Below are 21,195 nucleotides of genomic sequence, written 5' to 3'. Positions count from 1 at the left end.
GTTGAATTATACAAGCCTGGTGAGGCGAGTTAAGGCAGACTTGCAGAGGTGGGATAGTCACATGTTATCGTTGGTGGGCCGGGTTCAATCGGTTAAGATGAACATCTTGCCAAGATCTTTATTTTAGAGTCTCCAGGTGTTCCTGACCAAGTCATTTTTCCAAAGGGTCGAGCAGCTTATTTCTGGCTTTATTTGGGCAGATAAGGCCCTGAGGATCCGGAGGGGGTCCTCCAGAGGGAGAAACAGGAAGGGAATCTAGCAGCGCCAAGTATTGAGCGGCCAATATGGAGATGATGTTAGGGTGGCGCAAGAATCCAAGGGTTCTCTGGGTTCAGATGGAATCGGGGTCATGTGGGGGGGAGAGATTTGGGAGCATTGGTAACAGCCCCACTTCCGTTGGCGCCGGCATGGTACTCAATGAACCCAGTGGTGCTGGTCCACATTACAAAAATGGAGGCAGCTCCGCCAGCATTTCAAGTTGGGGGCAACATCAAGGCTGGCTCCCATTTGTGCTAACCACCTTTTTGAGTCGGCGTGGCTAGATACCACATTTGGTGCATGGAGAGAGAAAGGGCTGGAGAGTGGGAGATTTATTCTTGGAGGGCAGTTTGCCAGCCTGGAGTAGCTGCAGGAGAAATTTGGGCTGAGGGGCTTGGACATGTTTAGGTTTCTCTAGGTGCGGTGCTTCGTTGAGAGTCCCCCCCCCCCCCCCCCCCGCCCCCCCCAGATTTCCCGGTGGTGCCTCCATTATCCTTATTGGACAGGACTCTCTTTTTCGTGGTCGGAGGAGGGCAGTATGTCGGCATGTATGAACGGATCATAGGTTAAGAGTTGAGTTCGGTGGAAGGAGGTGAATGCTTAAGTAATTGTGCGTCCTTATTTGCTAACTCCATCATCTGATGTGCACATTGTGCAGAGATATGTTGTTCCAAAGGGCAACTTTGTGAATTCTGGGAGCATGATTAATGTCATAGATTGCAGTTTTAAGGTACCTTAATACCTTGAAGAACAACAGATGAAAGGAACTTTACATGTAGGTAGAAATGAGTCAATCCAAGCCAAAGAAAAATAAGTTACATTTGTGTAAAGGTAAAAGGTAAAGCCGCCATAGTCCCAGATGACCATAGGCTGCTTTCCCCTTTGAGGGGGAGATCTGACTGATGATGATTTTACCCGAGGATCACTACCCTCAGATAAGGTGCAAGGTTGAGAAGGTGGAGCCTTCATGACTAAAACATTATTAAATTTGTGTATATATACACACACACAGTAGATTCATAAACTACATTCATGAGAATACATTCAGAAAGCCCCGCCCATAATATTTTATCTGGGCAATAGGCATGAACCACCCAATGCCAGCAGAACTGAATCAATATATAATGAGCAGCATTGCCAAACTCAATGTGCGTGGGAACGTGGCAGCTTTTGCATCACCAGTATTACTACGGGTATAAATAAATTTGCTGAAATTCAATTAAATAGCTGCAGAAAATTCAAAAAGGAGCAATAACAACGTGGGCGCATGTGGTCCTATGTTGATCCATAATGAGTTAAACGATAATAGATTCAATGTATTGCCTTTAAGGCCAACAGATTCAGCAAGGTGAACTTGGGAGTAAATTAGAAGGGTTAAAGAGATGCAAAAAGAGAGAGACACAAGCGTATTTGTGCACAATTCTTTGAAGGTGGTAGGTCAGTTAATAAAGCATATGGTATCCTGGGCTGTTATAAATAGAGGCCGAGTACAACAGCCAAATGGTTATGCTAAATGTATATAAACACTAGTTCAGCCCAGGTGAAGTATTGTGCCCAACTCCAGCCACCTTAGTTTAGGTGCACATGACGAATTTGGAGATTGTACAAAAGCAATTTACTAGAATCGTTCCAGTGATGAGAGATGGACTGGAAAAACTGGAGCTGACGTCCTTAGAGCAGAGAAGGCCAAGGGGAGATCTGATAGGGGTCTTTAAAATGAAAGGATTAGATAAGAGTAAAGAAAGAAAGTTTCCAATGGTTAAAAGGTCAATAACCAGTGGGCACAGGTTTATGAATGGCAAAGGAACATGAAGAAAAACCCTTCTATGCAACGAGTGATTAGGATTTGGAATGCATCGTCTGTTAAGAGTGGTTGATGCAGATTCAATAGCAGTCTTCAAATTGGAATTACATAAATACTTGGAGAAAACACTGCAGGGACATTGAGTAAGAGCAAGGCAATGGCATTCTGAATTGCGCTTTGAAAAAGCTAGTGCAGACTCAAGGGGTCAAATTGGCCTCATTCTGTGCTGTACTATTCTATGACCCTGTAAGGGATTTCAAGCACCAAACTTTAAACAGAACAAGGAGAGTAACCATGGCTAGAGAGGAGCAAGACAGAAATGTTTGCTGATACAATCAATTGGTTCCTCACTAATTCCTACAGCACAACAGTGCTTTGGGGTGTCCTGTAGTCATAACAGATGTACGTCTTTTTTATAAACTCAGCAAGGTTCAGGAAATAAAATTACTGGACATGGTCCCTAGTAGTGATCCCAAATGCAGCCACATATGGAATACGATGTGCAGCTTTGGTACTAAACAAAGCTGTTGAATGTGTCACGAGACATAAATATTGGTTTGGCAAAGAAATTATTTGAGTTTTTTGTAATAATCAAATTAATAAATCCTACCTGGTTGAATAGAGGGATAAAATTGCAGAACTAGGAGAGACAATTGTAAAATAGGCAAACAAGGAATTTGGCTAGTGTCAGGAAAGCTTTTATTTACATGTACTGTCATTGACCCTAGATTGCTGAAATCTGCTACGCGTTTGGAATTCTTCAATCCTAAGCAATCGGCTTTAGCTCAGTTGTAGCAGTCTCAACCTCTAAATCAGATGCTTATGGTTTTAGGCCCCAATCCAGAGACTCTGAGCATGTAACCGTGGATGATACTACAGGAAGTGTTGCATTGTTGGGGGTGCTCTCATTGGAATAAAATATTGTAGCTGGAGGATGAGGGCCTGGTATATAAAGGGCTAATGAAGGGCTGAGTACAGTACCAACCACAATGATGTAAGAAGGCATATGACCCAGACGTGTGCAGCGCTTTGCAGACATGGATAGAGCTCAGCATGGAGACAGCTTCTAGCCTGTACCCCTTACTGTGCATATGTAAATAGTTCTAGCAGTTAATAAAGAGTTAGTTACTCTAAGAAGGCTACAGAGACTTATTTGAGAGATGCTGTTCTGTAACTAACACCCTCCTAGCATGGTGGCAACAATGGGATCAAAACCTCGAACCACACTAAAATGCTTAGACAAACTGAAACACTGAAAGATTAAGAAAAACTTCAACAAGTCTTTCTGACGTGAAAGAAGCTCACAAAAGAATCAGAGGGCGCAGCTGAAAGAGAGCACCAGAAAATGTTCCGAGAAAGGTCTGGAAGCTGACGCAGAGATTTTTTCTGCAACAGATGAATCGATTGAATCTCCTTTGGAAGTCCAGCTTCAGAGTGCAGAGTTGATAAAACCTGCAATGGTGAGCTAAATCCAGGCTGCAGCAAATTTTGAGACCCCTTTAAATAATTCAATGTTAAATGCTGTTTGAAAGAAATACGTCATTAAAACCTAGTCTGAGTTGGCCCACGAGCTTGCCAGGAAAAAGACAATTAAATATTTCAGGAACATTTGGGGTTGCATGGTTGCAGTGGCTAGCACTGCTGCTTCACATAGGGACCCGGGTTCAATTCCGGCCTCGGAATACTGCCTGCGTGGAGTTTGTGCTTTCTCCCCGTGTCTACGTCGGTTTCCTCTAGGTGCTCCGGTTTCCTCCCACAATCCAAAGATGCGCAGCTTAGGTGGATTGGCCATGCTAAATTGCCCCTTAGTGTCTAAAAGGTTAGGTGGTGTAACAGGGATAAGGCGTGGGCCATAAAACATAGGAGCAGAATTAGGCCACTTGGTCCATCTGCTCCGCCATTCAATCATGACTGATATTTTTCTCATCCCCTTTCACCTGCCTTCTCCCCATAACCCCATCCCCTTATTAATCAAGAACCTATCTATCTCTCTCTTAAAGACACTGTGATTTGGCCTCCACAGCCTTCTGCAGCATAGAGTTTCACAGATTCACCACCCTCTGGCTGAAGAAATTCCTCCTCATCTCTGTTTTAAAGGAGGGCAGCACAGTGGTGCAGTGGATAGCACTGCTGCCTCACGGCACTGAGGTCCCAGGTTCGATCCTGGCTCTGGGTCACTGTCCGTGTGGAGTTTACACATTCTCCCCATACTTGCGTGTGTTTCGCTTCCACAACCCAAAGATGTGCAGGCTAGGTGGATTGGCACAGCAGCTAAATTGTCCCTTAATTTAAAAAAATCTCTGTTTTACAGGATCATCCCTTCAGTCTGAGATTGTGTCCTCTGGTTCTAGTTTTTCCTACTAATGGAAACATCCTCTCCACATCCACTCTATCCAGGCCTCGCAGTATCCTGTAAGTTTCAGTAAGATCTCCCCTCATCCTTCTAAACTCCAACGTGTACAGACCCAGAATCCTCAATCGACAAGCTCTTCATTCCAGGGATCATTCTTGTGAACCTCCTCTGGACCCTTTCCAAGAGCCTTATACAGCCTCAGAAGTACATCCCTGGTCTTGTATTCTAACCCTCTCGACATGTGTGGTAACATTGAATTTGCCTTCCTAACTGCCGACTGAACCTGCAAGTTAACCTTAAGAGAATCTTGAACAAGGACTCAAGTCCCTTTGTGCTGATTTCCTAGGCATTTCCCCATTTGGAAAATATTCTATGCCTCCATTCCTCCTTCCAAAGTGCATAACCTCACACTTTTCCACATTGTATTCCATCTGCCACTTCTTTGCCACTCTCCTAGCCTGTCCAAGTCCTTCTGCAGCCTCCCTGCTCCTAGGTGGGGTGTTTCTTCAGAGTCGGTTCATAAGAACTAGGAGCAGGAGTAGGCCATCTGGCCTCTCGAGCCTGCTCCACCATTCAATGAGATCATGGCTGATCTTTTGTGGACTCAGCTCCACTTTCCGGCCCGAACACCATAATCCTTAATCCCTTTATTCTTCAAAAAAACTATCTATCTTTATCTTAAAAACATTTAATGAAGGAGCCTCTACTGCTTCACTGGGCAAGGAATTCCATAGATTCACAACCCTTTGGGTGAAGAAGTTCCTCCTAAAGTTCAGACTGGATTGGCCGAATGACCGCCCACTGAACTGTAGGAATTGCATGGAATTCAACCACCTTGTACTCAAAGTTGCTGAACAAACCATTGCACTTTGTGGTGCTCCCCAAAACCAGCAATCTCGGTAAACCCCTTTGCCTCCGAGTGAACAGCAACACCACCCAGAAATCCAGAAAAAGCTAAAAAAACTGAAGGCAGAGCAAGAAATCACTTCCCATCACAATTCTCCTATTGTGGCCCAAACCTCTTCTTTTGCTGATTTCCTGCAGAGTTAAAAGATTTGGGCAAAAAGGACAGTGCAGTAAGAGCCCACCAAAGCCCGACAATCATAGAAAGAAAAACAGAAAGAAAGGGCAACAACATTTAAAGCTGTGACTAGAAACGATATTAAGGACCATGAATCTAGTCTAACTTACCCGATCAGTTTGAACTCATTACAGGGCCAAACCCAATGAGAAATTGGGTGTCCTGATGTTGGAAATTTTTAATTATTGGAGTTCATCAGGTCTAAACACAAAATCTAAAGAAGTCCAGATTAATACCGTTTATACTCATTTGGTGAACTTGCTGATGAAGTAATCCTAATGCAGTGCACTGCGCTCAATCAGCCTCCATTAAATACCTTTGACAAATATTTTAATCTTCGAGTGGAGGAGCCTGTAGAACTTAAAAAGAAATAGAAACCCCCCAACAAAGCAACGAAAGGGGTAAAAATCATAGTTACATAAACCACACAAGGGTGCCAGAAAGACAAGGAACTTTCCAAAAGTCCCTAAAGTAAACATTTTTGGAAACCACAATGTGTCCCCAGAACTGTACCAGCAGCTGGTAGCCAATGACAAGGACCACCAAATATTACAAGGATCCATCAGGTCAGAGTGCTTTCTTCTGGAAAATTACGAAGCAAAACAAAGGAATTTAATGCCACTCTGAAAGAACTGAAGAACCTGTCGGTAGAGAAGACTCAGGAATGTTCTATATTCTGGGAGGAAGCCAAAAGGTGCAAGGAAATTGCAATGCTGAAGAGAAGGCTAGCACATATGGAAGGAATCCTGGAAAAATTTTACATTTCCAAAGAGATATATGAGGAGATGAAAATTAAGAACATAATGGCAAGCGACAGTAGAAGTTGTCACAAAAGAGCATGCGGCATCTCCGAACAATTGGAAGAGCAATTACAGAATGCTAGCTTAAAAGAGCATAGGAATTATACTCTGGCAAGGAAAAATAGAAAATCAACTTGGTCGCACATGGAAGAGGAGTTTGTTAAGGAAAAACAAAAATTAATCAGAACACTGGAGTGTCACTCACAGGAAGTAGAACACCTGAAAGAGGATTTGAAATGCTGAAATGATGAACTTGTACAGACAACAAAGAAAAATATTGAATTAAAACTTGAGGAACTTCAAGCATGAGATATCTCCAGTAAATATCATGAAAAATACCTGGAACAGGAGGAGTTGCAGAAGAATCAGAACAGTTGCTTGAATGCAGAATTAATAACCAAAACTGATTAAATTGTTGAACTCCAAACAACCTAAACATCATGATTGATGAGATCCGTCGTATGGAAGAGCAAATCCAGACTTTGAAAGCAGATGAGGAGAATTCCGAGAAACACGCTTGAGGATTTAACAAATGAACTGAAAGAGTCTAAAGAGCAATCAGTGAGCAAGCAAGAAACATTCCAAACTGAATGCCCAAGTGAAGTTGTCAAACTTGTAAGACAGTTCTCCAGATAACTCAGACAACAACTCAACTTACCAGAGTGCCAACTGAGCCGAATGAAAAGATTTCCACGCTCGAAAAAGAACTGGAAAAGTAGTAATTAAAACTTTGGCTAAAGTTGTGAAACAAGTGGGAATGAAGGATCCATTGTTGAAAATTGAACATATATATTCATCGACACCCCACATGAAGTGAAGAAAGCATCTACCCTGCAAATAAGGGAGTTAAAGTAGCAGCAACACCGGTCAACGCAACAGCTAAGCCAACCAACTGCAGCTTAACACGAAGGAATGGAAGAATAAAAGCATACCCAGATGCCAGCTCCAACAGAGCCCTCCACTCGGCCAGCAAAACTGCAAATGTACTGTTGTCTGCAAATATATGATTATTTTTACTGGAACTCTACATCCGAATTCCTCTAATTAGGATTCCTCCCCACCTCTGTACCAAAGCAGTTCTTACCAAAGTCGTAAATGGCAAATGACATGATTGCGACAAAGGTAAACTATCCTTCGTTGTCCTTTATGTATCTGTAGCCTTTGCCACAACTGACCACACCACTCTCTCCAAATGACTTCCCACTGTCATCCAGTTGGGTGAATCCAGCTGGACTGCACTGTGGAAAACCTCATTCATGCCTTTGTTACTTCTAGACTCGACTATTCCAACAAACACAGCCTGCCTTGCACATTCTACCCTCTGGACACTTGAGGTTATCCAAACCTCTGGTGCATGTGTCCTAACTTGTACCAAATCCCATTCAGCCATCGCCCCAATGAGCCACACCCGCCAGCATCAACGGGGCCGAGGTGGAGATGGTTAGCAGCTTCAGATTTCATGGGGTACACAACTCCAAAAAACGTCGACGCTACCACCAAGAAAGCACAACAGCGCCTATACTTCCTCAGGAAACTAAGGAAATTCAGCATGTCCACATTAACTCTGACCAACTTTTACAGATGCACCATAGAAAGCATCCTATCTGGCTGCATCACAGCCTGGTATGGCAACTGCTCGGGCCAAGACCGCAAGAGGCTTCAGAGAGTCGTGAACACATCACACGAACCTGCCTCCCATCCACTGACTCCATCTACAACTCCCTCTGCCTGGGGAAAGTGGGCAGCATAATCAAAGACCCCTCCCACCCGGCTTACTCACTCTTCAAACTTCTTCCACCGGGCAGGAGATACAAAAGTCTGAGAACACACACGATCAGACTCAAAAACAGCTTCTTCCCCACTGTTACCAGACTCCTAAACGACCCTCTTATGGACTAACCTGATTAACACTACACCCCTGTATGCTTCACCCGATGCCGGTGTTTATGCAGTTCCATTGTGCACCTTGTGTTGCCCTATTATGTATTTCTTTTCTGGTACTTAATGATCTGTTGAGCTGCTCGCAGAAAAATACTTTTCACTGTACCTCGGTACACGTGACAATAAATAAAATCCAAACCATTAGCAACAGTGAATGTGGAGAGAAAGTTAACATTTCAGGTTGAGAAGACCTTTCATCAGGTCACCTTGACCTGAAACATTAAACTTGTGTATGTCCACAGATTCTGCCTGACCAGAGTATCCCCAGCATTTTTTTGTTTTTATTTGATTTCCAGCAGCTGCATTTTCTTTGCTTTTGTAATATAACCTATAGTGGTCCCTGACTAAGCAATGCCCTGATTTTAAAATTCTCATCCTCATTTACAAAACCATCCATGGCTTTGCTTGTTCCTTTTAATCTCTCCAGCCTTGTTACGATTCCAGTTGTGTTATAACTGGACGGAAAGATCCCAGAACGGAATGCTGGCTCAAAAGACTAACTTATACTTTTTTTTAAAAACATGGAGGAACAGTCACAGGACCTCCAATTAGCTTTAACAACATGAAAAAATTGGATGATACAATACTCTCCCCTTAGTTTAACAATTACACACAGATTTTAAGATTAACGCTGATTACAAAGTATACCCCCTCCCCCAAAATACACGCGAGATGATTCTTATACCATGATCGACCTTGTCTCACTAAACTCCGGCTTCCACAAGTGATTTCAAATTCTGCTTTCAAAAGTCTCACTTTCAAATCTTCTTTGAAATTATGCTTTCCTCGGCTCCTCCCCTCAAAATTGCACTTTCAGCTTTTCCACCTCTCCCTTCGGGTTTCCTTGTCCGAGGTCCATCCCCTTCCAATGTCTCCCAGACTGTAGTAATTTCTCAAAACTTAGCACTACTGCAGATATCTTTCCAACCTCTCATGATCCAATGCCTTTTCAACTCTCTGGTACTTTACTGAACGGCAATCTGTTCTGGCTCCCTGTTTCCTCTGTTCTGTTAATTTCAGACTTCTTAGAAAACTCTACATTTCTCTAGTTTCCTTAACTAGCTGTACTTTAGATTTTTGGCATTTTTCCATAGGATCCCTATGGTTCAGGAGGCCGCCATTCAGCTCATCAAGTCATAGAATCATAGAATTTACAGTGCAGGAGGCCATTCGGCCCATCGAGTCTGCACCAACTCTTGGAAAGAGCACCCTACCCAAGGTCACCACCTCCACCCTATCCCCATAACCCAGTAACCCCACCCAACACCAAGAGCAATTTTGGACACTCAGCGCAATTTAGCATGGCCAATCCACCTAACCTGCACATCTTTGGACTGTGGGAGGAAACCGGAGCACCCGGAGGAAACCCACGCACACACGGGGAGGATATGCAGACTCCACACAAACAGTGGCCCAAGCCGGAATCAAATCTGGGACCCTGGAGCTGGGAAGCAATTGTGCTATCCACAATGCTACCGTGCTGCCCACTCCAGCAGTCAGCACCAGCCCTCCAAAAGAGCACCCAACCTAGACCCACTCCTCCGTCCGATCTCCGTCATCCCACCTAATTTGCACATCTTTGCATACCAAGAAACAATTTAACATGGCCAACCCACCAAAACTGCACATCTTTGAACTGCGGGAGGAGGCCAGAGCACCTGGAGGAAACCCATGCAGGCACAGGGAGATTGTGCTAACTCAACAGACAGTAACCCAAGGCCGAAATTGAACCCGGGTCCCAGGCGCTGTGAGACCACAGTGCTAAACACTGTGCCGCCCATTAACCATTACTCCATAGTATGGCTTTTCTTCTAACAAGGCTCTTTAGCCTTCTAAAATCAATTGCTTCTAGCAGAGCTATGAGAACTGCCGTCTCTCTCGCTACCTATCTCCAACTGCAATCAAATTAGCTAAACTAAAATTTAAAAGCAACTCTCGCACAGGGTCCTAGCTGTTAAGTGATCACTGATTGTTTATTTACTCTGCATGTCGTTGGCCTCTCCAAGCACAATAAATTCAGTTGGAATTGAAACCAACTCCCACACATACAAACACCTTTGTCCAGCTTGAATCTAGCTATACGTTTTACCCTTACAGGCACAGAAACATTAAACACACTTAAAACTATACCTAAATTCTAATGTTTATCAATACAAATATAAATCCCTTAAAGCTGCCTTTTCCTAAAACCCTACGATCCTCCCAAGCCACTAGTGTTACTCTAAATCTGGCCTCATGCACATCCTGGATTTTAAACTGGCTGGCCATGCCTTTGGCTACTAAGGTACTGAGCTATGTAATCCCCCCGCCCCCCCCCCCCCGGCCCCAAGAGGGTTGTGAATCTTTGGAACTCTCTCTCTTCCCTAAAGAGCAGTGAAGGCAGAGGTAAATAGATTCTTGGCTAACAAGGAAGCCAAAGGTTATCGGGAACAGGCGGATGTGGAGTTGAGGCCCGAATCAGATTAGCATGAACTTAATGAATGTCGGAGCAGGTTCAAGGGCCGAATGGCCCACTCTTCCTAATTTGTTTGTATGTTACAGGAAGATGTATAAATTTCATTATCATTTAGAAGTTAAACTTCCCTACATTAATTTCGACTCCTCCATGGCCAGCTGTAAATCTTGAAAATCAAGGGCAGGAGTCAAACACAGGAGGAATGATCAAATCAGGTGTATAAAAATAAAACTGCTGCAGGCAAGTCACACAACCATCAGAAGTATGTCCACAGAATTGTTACTGAAATGTGTGACAATACAAGGTGAGCTATATTATCCCATTATCCATCATCCCAGTGATTCGGTATGGTTCATCAGAATTCAGTCTTTTTTAACCCACTTTACATTGTTGTACACAAATCAAATAAACCTTCACTTCAGTAGGTTTCCCCTGGGCAACAAACGCTGTCTGGTGAGGGATGGCAGTAGAGGTGGTGTAACAAGAGATGGAGGGAGAATCTTAAAATCACAGCTGGAAGCAAGTGACATAATGTAACCATCTGTGGAAAGAGACATACTGGGCGATAGAAGAGATTCAGTCACAAGATTTTTGCTCAAGAAATCTGAATTAAAACTGCAGCAGCATCGGGGCTTGCATAAATCCAAGAATTGTCATCGCAGTTAGCACTGCCAAGGACCCGGGTTCGATCCCAGCCCCGGGTCACTGTCCGTGTGGAGTTTGCACATTCTCCCCGTGTTTGCAAGGGTCTCACCCCCAGAACCCAAAGATGTGCAGGCCCGGTGGATTGGCCACACTAATTTGCCCCTTAATTGAAAAAAATAATAATTGGGTACTCCAAATTTTTAAAAACGAATTGTCATCTCATTCTGGTTGCGTTGAATGTGAACCGCTCAAAATGGTGAAATTTCCCAAACATTGAAGACATTAGGCATATTTTAAAATGGAGAGCTGGCAGCAACTAGATTATGCCCGAAATGAAATCACCTAGAAATCATCATTCAAGTGATTAAACCGCTAGGTGGTTTAGGGCAAATCAGTATGCAATCAAGTGGTTAGACAGGTAAGCACAATGACAAAAGCAAAATACTGCAGGGATATCAGAAGCAAAAACAGAATGTTGGAAATACTCAACAATTCAGGCAGCATCTGTGGGGGGAGAGAAGCAGTTAACTTTTCAGATTAATTACCTTTTATTAGAACCGGGAAAGGCCACGGGCAGGATTCTCCATTCTGTGGCTAAGTGCCGTCACCGGCGTGGGACCAGTGGTGTTTCACGACGGGCAAATCGACACAAACCCCTCACCGATTGCACCGTACATCATGGCGCAGGCCATGGACAAAACCTAACCCTCCAACCACGACCCCACAGCCCACCCCGTGGCTACCCCTCACCAGTCCATCCAGCCCTATCAGACACTCCCCAGGCCAGCGGCACGGATCCCAGCCAAGTGTGGCGATGCTGGACACAGTCCACAGTCGGCACACCGGCTGAGACCACATGCATCCCACGCAGCCGGGAACTCGGCTCATCGGGGGCGGAGCATCGCGGGTGGGACGGCCAATGGGGCGCCAACGGCCTGCACGCCACACAATGACGCCAGTTTGGAGGAGACAGTTTAGCAACCGAGTTCAACCCAGTGGCACAGTGGTTAGCACTGCAGCCTCAGGGCGCCGATGTCCAAAGTTCTATCCCAGATCTGGGTCACTGTCCGTGAGGAGTTCGCACATTCTCCCAGTGTTTGCGTGGGTTTCACCCCCACAACCTAAAAATGTGCACGGTAGGTGGATTGGCCACGCTAAATTGCCCCTTAATTGGGAAAAACTGAATTGGGCACTCTATAAATTTATATTAAAAAAATTAGCAAATCACCATTGGCTCCGATTCTCCGCCCATTACAATTTTGGCATCAGACAACGGAGAATTCCCCCCCCTCCCCCCCCCCCCCCCCCAAAGTCTTTGTACTTGCTCCTTACATGTTACATCTTTAGCATTTTCCGGTTCTAATAGAAGGTCATCAACCTGAAATGCTAACACTGTTTCTCTCCCCACGGATGTTGTCTGATGTGCAAGTGTTTCCAAACAGATAAATACTTGTAATTTGAGAGATTATTTAAAAAAATAAAGCACGTACTTCTACTTACCCCTCCGCACATGCCTGTCTGGCCTGCAGTCTTCCTGCTCCCCTTTTCCCATGGTTCAATATGAGTAACCTGCAATTTACAAAAGAAAATCATAAGAAGCTTTTGTAACTTCAGTATACTGTAAGATAACCTAACTTTGCAGCCAAAGCAAATAACTTTGTACGTTCATTTGGATACCGGTACGTTCATTTGGATACCGGTTACATATCTGCAAACAACTCTGCTTTGTCTTTATTAGCTAATAGTTGAACAAGACAGTGGAATATATCTTAAGACAAATAAATTACACTAAGTGCTGTAAAATTTGCAAAATTTAAAAATCGAGACATCAAATTAATTTAACAAATTTAGCTTTTGGAGTCAATGTCCAAAGACACAAATGCAATCACTGCATATGATGCTTTGATTCCTCTTTGCATGACTCTTCCATGTTTACTCAAATTAATTTGTCAAAGAACTGGGCGTATTTGAAGTTATTCTCCCCCCCCCTAAGATCTCATCCCAATTCCAGCAAAGTGCTGGAATATTGTTTTTTTAAGCACTTAGAAAATCATATCATTAAACACGCCAACATGGTTTTATGAAAGGAAAATAGTTTGAGAAATTAACTTTTTTAGTGCAATTAATATAAAATCTGGCTTATAATTTAAAGCATGTATATTGATAAAATGTGTTATCGTTCAGATACCAAGAGGTTATTACTTCTTCAGTCATTTCTTTTTATAGCTGCAAAATTTAAATAGGAAATGATTTCCTCCTCATTGGTATTAAATTGTTCCTTCACAACATCTTTAACATCTACATTTCCAAACACCTCGAAAAATGAACTCAACAGCACAAATCAATAATTTCTTCTTTGATTTGGGTGTCCATTTTTGATTAAATCTCCATCAAGCATGTCTGCATTTACTTAAAGGCAAAATAATGCAAGTTGCAAGTGTGACCAGCCAGTAAGCAAGGGTGATGTAGGGCCAGAGAACACAAACAGAACAGCTATGACATGTGTTCTTGCTCTCCTGGAATGAAAATCAAGCTGACCCCCCCCGGGCCACGGTTTAAGCAGTTATTCCAGCCCAGCTAGTGGATTCTTGTGGATCAGAATAGTTTATCAAAAATCAGCGGTGATTTCAATTAAGTCCTGGTTTCTGATCAGCTGACCCACAAAGCAGGATAAGCCAGCAGCATATATTGCCTGAAATCGGCAGCTCTGATTAATGGATTATACATCCATTGCCTCCGCTGCTTTCATGGTACAAGACTGACCGTAGGAGACCAGCAACACTTTTTCTTTCCGCATTCTTGTTTACAATTGAAATCCATTAAGACCAATCTGAAGCTTTTTTATATATAGCAAAAAAAGGCAAATTTACTTCTGTAGAAGACATGCATTTGCATCAATAAGGTTCTATTTCAACTGCTATGTAGATCAAAATCACAGGCAGATAGCCACTGAAGGTATTTACATTATTACTAATTTAAGTCACATTATACAAATTGCAAATAGTAAAAATAATTAATAAATAAACGAACAGCAAATAAATTACATTTAAAGAGAAGTATGCATTTTGAACTGTTCCTGAATTGCCACCTGCTTGGTCAGGATAAGAAAGGAAAACCATGTATCGTGAGATGATTCTCATTTCTGCAGTGCTCAATCTACAAAGGAAAAGGAGTATTGATATTTTAAGCATATTCAAGAATGAATATCCAAAAATAACCTAAAGAAGCGATTCAAGGTGCCTGTCAGCAAGTAGTAGAGTTGAAATTTATCATCTGAACAACTCAATTATATGTAGTTAAGAACATAGAATCCCTACAGTGCAGAAGACCAATCAGCCAATCGAATCTGCACCAACTCTCCGAAATAGAGTTTTGGAATCAACTTTCAGAGGTCTGCAATTTTTCAATCGAATCATAGAATAGCTACAGCATCGGGGATGACCTTTCACACCAGTTTGTTTCTCTTTGTAGCGGCACAAATACATACCAACAGGAGTAGCCTATAAAGCCCCTTGCAATTGCTCTGCCAATCAATTAGGTCATGATTGACCTGCATCTCAATAAATTTGCCCACTTTTGTTCCATAACACTTGATACACCTACCCAGCAAAAATCTATCAAGTCTTGAAAGCTCAATTGCTGCTGCAGCCAGTTTTTTTGGAGATTACAGATTTCCACCGCTCTTAAAAAAGGGTCCGATTTTGTTTCTTAGAATTCACAAAATATTCATCTTTCTTAGGTCGAAAATGGATGAGCTCACATTTTGCCACACTGAACTTCATTTGCCCTAGCTTTGTTCACTCAATCTATCTGAAGATGTGCATAATATTGTAAATAACAGTAGTAAACCAGAGGGTTGAGAGTGTTTTCGCAACCAAAGCTTGACCAAAAAGCTGATAAAAAGGGAAAGAGTAAACTAACCTGGAAGATAAAAGCAAACCAAATATTTACGTCAAGAAGAGCTAAAGTAAATGCCCTTAGGGACAGAGACAGGAGAAACTATTACAGGGAATGAGGAAATGGCAGGGACACTGAAAATTGTGCCTTTCTTCACAATGCACAAAACAAATTACATACCAGAAATGGCGGGTAACCAAGGAGTTAATTAGTGAGGAAATTAATTAAACTAATGTCAGTAGAGAAAAACTGAAGGGTCTAAAAACTGACAAATCCTCTAGACATAATAGGGTTTTAAGAGGAAACAACAAGATAGTGGATTCATTGGTTATGATTTTTTTTATTTCTTAAAATTCTAGAATGACTTCAGCAGATTAAAAGTTAGCAAATGTTACACCTCTATTCAAAAAAGGAGAGAGAAAGCTGCAGGTCAGTTAGCTCGGCATAGTTATCTTATTAAGGAAGTCTTAGCAATTCACTTATGGGTGGCGGTGGTTAGCACTGCTGCCTCACAGTGCTGAGGGCCCAGATTCGATCCCGGCCCCAAACCACTGTCTGTGTGGAGTTTGCACATTCTCCCCGTGTTTGCGTGGGTCTCACTCTCAATACACAACAATGTGCAGGGTAGGTGGATTGGCCATATTTTTTTATTAAAACAGTAAAAAAATATATACAAGGCCAAATGGTATGAACACTAATTTTGTCTTGGAGAAACAGGGTACCCTCCCGTCTGTGCCAACATACAGGGAGGGGGGTAGGATACTCTAACTATTAAAACGGTTCACAACACAGTTGTGCAAAAAACAAACGGTACAAGCACTAAACTTTGCGCTGGAGACACCAGATACCCTCGCCTCTGTACCAACAGGAAAGGAGGGGTGGTGGGGAGAGAGGGAAAGGAGGATGGTGGGGAGGGATGGAGTCGGGGTGTTGGCAGAAGGGGGGGCAAAAGCTCACTGCCGGAACTATCTACGGAGGCAGAAGAACAGAAGAACCTTCAATTATGATGTGCCAGATTCCAGGAGTCATTTGCCCCTTAATTCTTAAGTGGAAAAAACAAATTGGGTACTTTAATTTTTTTTAAAAAGCAATGCACTTAGAAAATCATATGATCAAACAAGGTCAACATGATTTTATAAAAGAGAAATAGTGTTTGAGAAATGTATTAACTTTGCAAGGACAGAACTAGCAGGGAAACTAGTCGATATAGTATTCTCTGATTTCCAAAATCAATAAGGTATCTCACAAAAGGTTACTATGGACAGAGGTTAAGGGACAGGGAACAAAGTGCAAGGGTAAACAAACAGCGAATGCTGGAACCATAGCTACTTACAATCTATATTAATGACTTAGATACATTATTCTATGACTCTTCATCCAGGTTTATTGATTATACCAAGCTAGGTAGGAATGTAAGCTGTGAGGAGAAGGCAAAGCGGCCACAAAGCGATACTGACAGGTTAGGTGACTGAGCAACAGGGTGGCACACAGGGTATAATATGGGGAAGATGGAAGTTATCCACTGCGATAATAGAAAAAGTACTTTTCAAAAGGTGTGAACTGTTTACATGTTGATTTCAAACAGACTTGGATGTGCTTGTACAAAGAACACAAAGTTAACGTAAAAGTACAGCAGGTAATTAAGGCGACAAATGGCAGGTTGGCCTTGGTTACTTACAAGGACATTGGAGAACAAAGGACATCTTGCTACAATTGTATAGGATTTTGGTGCAACCAAAACATGAGTATTGTGTGCTGTTTTGGTCTCCATATTATACGGATACATTTGCGTCGGAGGCGATACAGCAAAGATTCACTAGGAAGGTTCCTGGGATGAGAGGTTTGTTCTATGATGAGAGGTTGAGTAAGTTGGGCCTATACACTAAAGCAGAATGAAAAATGATTTCATTGAAACATTCAAAAAGATTCTGATGGGGCTGGACAGGGTGGTCATGGAGAGGCTGTTTCCCCTGCTGAGGAATCTAAGACTCAGAAGCAAAGGATTGAGGAAGGTTATGAATCTTGTGAATTGTCCACCCCAGAGAACTGTAGATGCTACATCATTGAGTATATTTGAAACTGAGACTCAGGGAATCAAGGGATATGGAGAGCAGGCAGGAAAGTGGAGTTGATGCAGAAAACCAGCAATGACTATCTTGAGTGATTGAGAAACTGAATGGTCCACCCCTGTTCTTATTTCTTATGTCATGAAGAAAAATGTTATTAGTATTTTAAACCAGAATGCAGGCCATGATAGTTACCAATACCATTTACAATAGTCTGAAGTTTTTTTGCCATTCTTTCATGGGATGTTGGTATCACTGGCAATCCTTGTTTTTTGCCCATCCATAACTACCCTTGAATTGAACGGCTTCCTAGGCCAGTTCAGTGGGCAATTGAGAATCAATTACATTGTTGTGGACCTAGAGTCACATGTCGGTCGGATAGGGCGAGCATGGCAGATTTCATTCCCTAATATGATCATAGAATTTACAGTGCAGAAGGAGGCCATTCGGTCCATCGAGTCTGCACCAGCTCTTGGAAAGAGCACCCTACCCAAGCCCACACCTCCACTCTATCCCCATAACCCAGTAACCCCACCCAACACGAAGGGCTATTTTGGACACTAAGGGCAATTTAGCATGGCCAATCCACCTAGCCTGCACATCTTTGGACTGTGGGCAATAATTAATAGCTCAATACAGTGCAGAATATCCTCAAACAAATGTAAATCCACCATCTGAATTGTAACTAAATCACATGGCCCACCTGTAATCAATGGAGGAACCTTATTCATTATGAATCTACAAAGAAAAGATGTCCCGAGATATAACAGATCACCCTTCAAAATTACACATAAATGCATTCTTATTTTATATATTATAATATGGTATCACTTCCAATGACAGCGACTCAATATAACTGATCAGCAGCTTACAGAATTCCCCATTTATATTCTGCAATACAGTAGCATCCACAACTCTACCATTCTGGCAGTGTAACTTTCCTGATATCAGAACATGGTTGGTACAGGGTAACTTCATTAAGTATTTTTCCACTATATGGGAGGCCAGAATAAAACTGCATCCCTAAAAAGGCCAATGGCCAGCCACATATTCCACTTTGGTACTATCACTATAAATAGAGAAGGAAGATGGGGTGGAAATTGTGAAGGCATTAGACATTCAACTTCCAATCCTCCTTAGATACAGGGTGGTGCCAGAGGACTGGAGAATTGCAGATGTCACACACCTTTGTTCCAAAAAGGGTGCGAAGGATAAATCCAGTTAGTGATAATCCAAGATAAAATTAACAGTCACTTAGACAAATTTGGACCAAGAAAGTCAGCAAAGGTTTGCTATGGGCAAATCATGCATAATAATTCCAAGAAGACCATCAGCTGGTGGAATGGGGAGCACTTAGCAGATGAAATTTAATTCCGAAAAGTATTAAGTGATTAGTCTTGGGAGGAAGCATGAGGAGCAGCAATATAAAATAAACAGCACAATTCTGAAGAGGATGCAGGAGTTAAAGGACCTGGAGGTACAAGGGCACATATGTTTGATACAGTTAATAAGGCATATGGGGTCTTGTAGTTTCATAAATAGAGGCATAAAACACAACAGCAAAGAGATTATGGTAAACCTTTATATTAAAAAAAAAACACGGTTTGGTCTCAACTGGAGTAGTGTGTTCAATTCTAGACATTTAAGGAGAATGCGAGGCACTAGAGAGGTTACAGAAAATATTTACACAAGAATGGTTCCAGGGATGAGGGACCAGTTCTGAGGGTAACTGACAGAAACTGTGGTTATTCTCCATGGAGATTGGAAAGTAGAGAGTAGATAAGACAGGTGTTCCAAATCATCAGGGAATCTGGACAAAGTAAATAGAGAGAAACAGTTGCCATTGGTGAAAGGGTCAAGAACCAGCAGACACTGATTTAAGATGAATGACAAAATAGCCAAAGGCAACATAAGGTTAAACTTTTTTTAACATAACAAGTGGTTAGGGTCTGCTAACTGCCTGGTGCTGGAGGCAGATTCAATTGTGGCTTTGAAAAGGGTATTGGATACCCTTGGTACCCGAAGAAAGAAAAAATGTTCACCATTGCATAAACGGGTGTGGGATTAGTTGGTGGATTGCTCTTTCAGAGAGCCAGCAGACATGACTGGCCAAATGGCCTCCTTCTTTGTAACCACTTATAATTCTATATAGTCACATGTAAACTAGTCACGCCAACTACACCTCCACACCAGTAATGCAGCATCCCAACCAGTTTTTTTTTGGGGGGGGGGGGGGGGGGGGGGAGAGGAGAATTTAATTATTCTGCGGTGCCTAATTTGGACCTGCAAATTCCATTATAAATGGGAACATACTGGGAAAGTCTACAGCCATAAGCGGAATGCGTTTTTGATACATATACACACACATTTACAAACTAAATAATTGCACCCAAAATAAAATAAAAAATCATTCTCTTGTGAATGGTCTGCATATTTTCACCAGACTTCCAAAAAAAACATGATTTAGACAAACACGTATTCAACTCCCCATACGCTCTTCTGAATTTCAGGCGCCTTGGAAGTAGAAAAGGCCGGTAAGCGAAGAAACCGAGAACCCAGCCAACTGACCTCAAGTCATTCTAAAGATGTTTTACGAATAATAGAAGCATTCAAACCAATACTCCCAAAATATATATATAAGAGAGAGAGAGATAGAGAGCGTTTGTCTATTCTTGCGGCAACTCTGAAAAAACACTTGCTTATTTATTTTCTCCCGATATTCTGCCCTTGCCCAAATGTCCCTAAACCTATCGTGACCGTATGGAAAAACCAAACATGGCGCCGCCACCGGAGCCCAATCTACCAGAACAAACCAAACGGTTCTTACTGAGGGGGCCGAGGTCGAAGAAGAAAATCCAAAGTGGCCTCTTACCTTGAAGTAGATCTCATCCACCACCTCGTGGTAGGTTTTCAGTTCATACAGCTGCACTTTGAAGTAGGGCGAGGAGAGAATATTGGTGAGAATGAGCGGGTTGAGGTTCATGGTCTTTTCGTTGCCCCACAGCGGCAGCACGTTGCCCTGTTTGATGGAGGAAGCCGGCTTGACACTTCCCCCCGCTTGCTGCTGCTGTTGCTGATGGTTTCCAATGGCCGTTTTGTTAGCCATCTCGCTGCTGTTCACTCCCGCTCACAGGAGAAAAGGTCTCAACATCAATGCCCGCCGGTCGGTGAAAAGAATTACCACCTACACAATCGATAGTTTTTAAACACACATAACCTACCCCCCCCCGACTGGCTTAGGAACAGACTTTCAAACGTTTCTTAATAATATATTTTTAAAAACTATTTCCAAACACACACACATACAGACGTACTCCTCGCCGAATTAAAAAAAACACAAAATGGCGCCCGCTACCTCTTTCCGGTTAACGGAAGTGTGGTGACGTCATTAGACAGACAGTGCAAACAACCGACCAAAAGCCGGAGAGGGGGCGGGTCTGTGGAGGACTGGCCAATAGGAGAAGCGGAGAGCCAAGGGTGCTGTGTTGGGATTGGATGCGTCATGTGGCTGAAGTGCCGGTTTGTGCTCGAGCTGCGGCGAAGGAGGGCAGAGGGAAGGAAGGGCCTTTCAAAAAAAAGAAGTCCCTCGCCGATGGTCTGCTGTTTCGCCATGGTTACAGTTTTGGTTCTGGGCGAACGACCTTTTTTTTTTACGCGCACGTGTAGATTTTGCAATCACTCTTTCCTCATCCTTAACAAAAATTGTGTATGGACGTTGGGATATATATTTTTTAAGTAATTCAGGCGAAACAGGTTCGTCAGAATGTGATATAAAATTCTGTTCCAGTGTCTCCATTCGAAATATAAACATCACCCTGCTGCTCTCTTTCATATTTAAGTTTCCATCATCTTCTGGACTTTTCGCAGTATCTACGATCGTTTTGAATGGCGGAAT

General features: G+C 42.7%; 1 protein-coding gene across 3 annotated transcripts in view; it reads right to left on the bottom strand.

The window, feature by feature from the left end:
* Positions 1-20,649, bottom strand: part of prpf38b (pre-mRNA processing factor 38B) — a 36,519-nt gene extending 15,870 nt beyond the window's left edge. The window contains exons 1-2 of one of the 3 annotated variants that reach the window (XM_072511396.1): positions 20,173-20,649; positions 12,838-12,906 (exon numbers count right to left, since the gene is read on the bottom strand). In XM_072511396.1, the coding sequence (XP_072367497.1) occupies positions 12,838-12,906; positions 20,173-20,406 (303 nt within the window). In that variant the 5' untranslated portion in view covers positions 20,407-20,649. Of the gene's footprint in view, positions 1-12,827; positions 12,907-14,381; positions 14,481-20,172 lie in introns of those variants that run through there. The other 2 variants (XM_072511398.1, XM_072511397.1) reach the window with 2 other exon arrangements.
* Positions 20,650-21,195: the final 546 nt, after the last annotated feature.

The sequence above is a fragment of the Scyliorhinus torazame genome, chromosome 7 (assembly GCF_047496885.1).
Source record: "Scyliorhinus torazame isolate Kashiwa2021f chromosome 7, sScyTor2.1, whole genome shotgun sequence".
In the NCBI taxonomy this organism is placed as follows: domain Eukaryota; kingdom Metazoa; phylum Chordata; class Chondrichthyes; order Carcharhiniformes; family Scyliorhinidae; genus Scyliorhinus; species Scyliorhinus torazame.
This window is presented reverse-complemented; position numbering and strand designations above follow the sequence as displayed.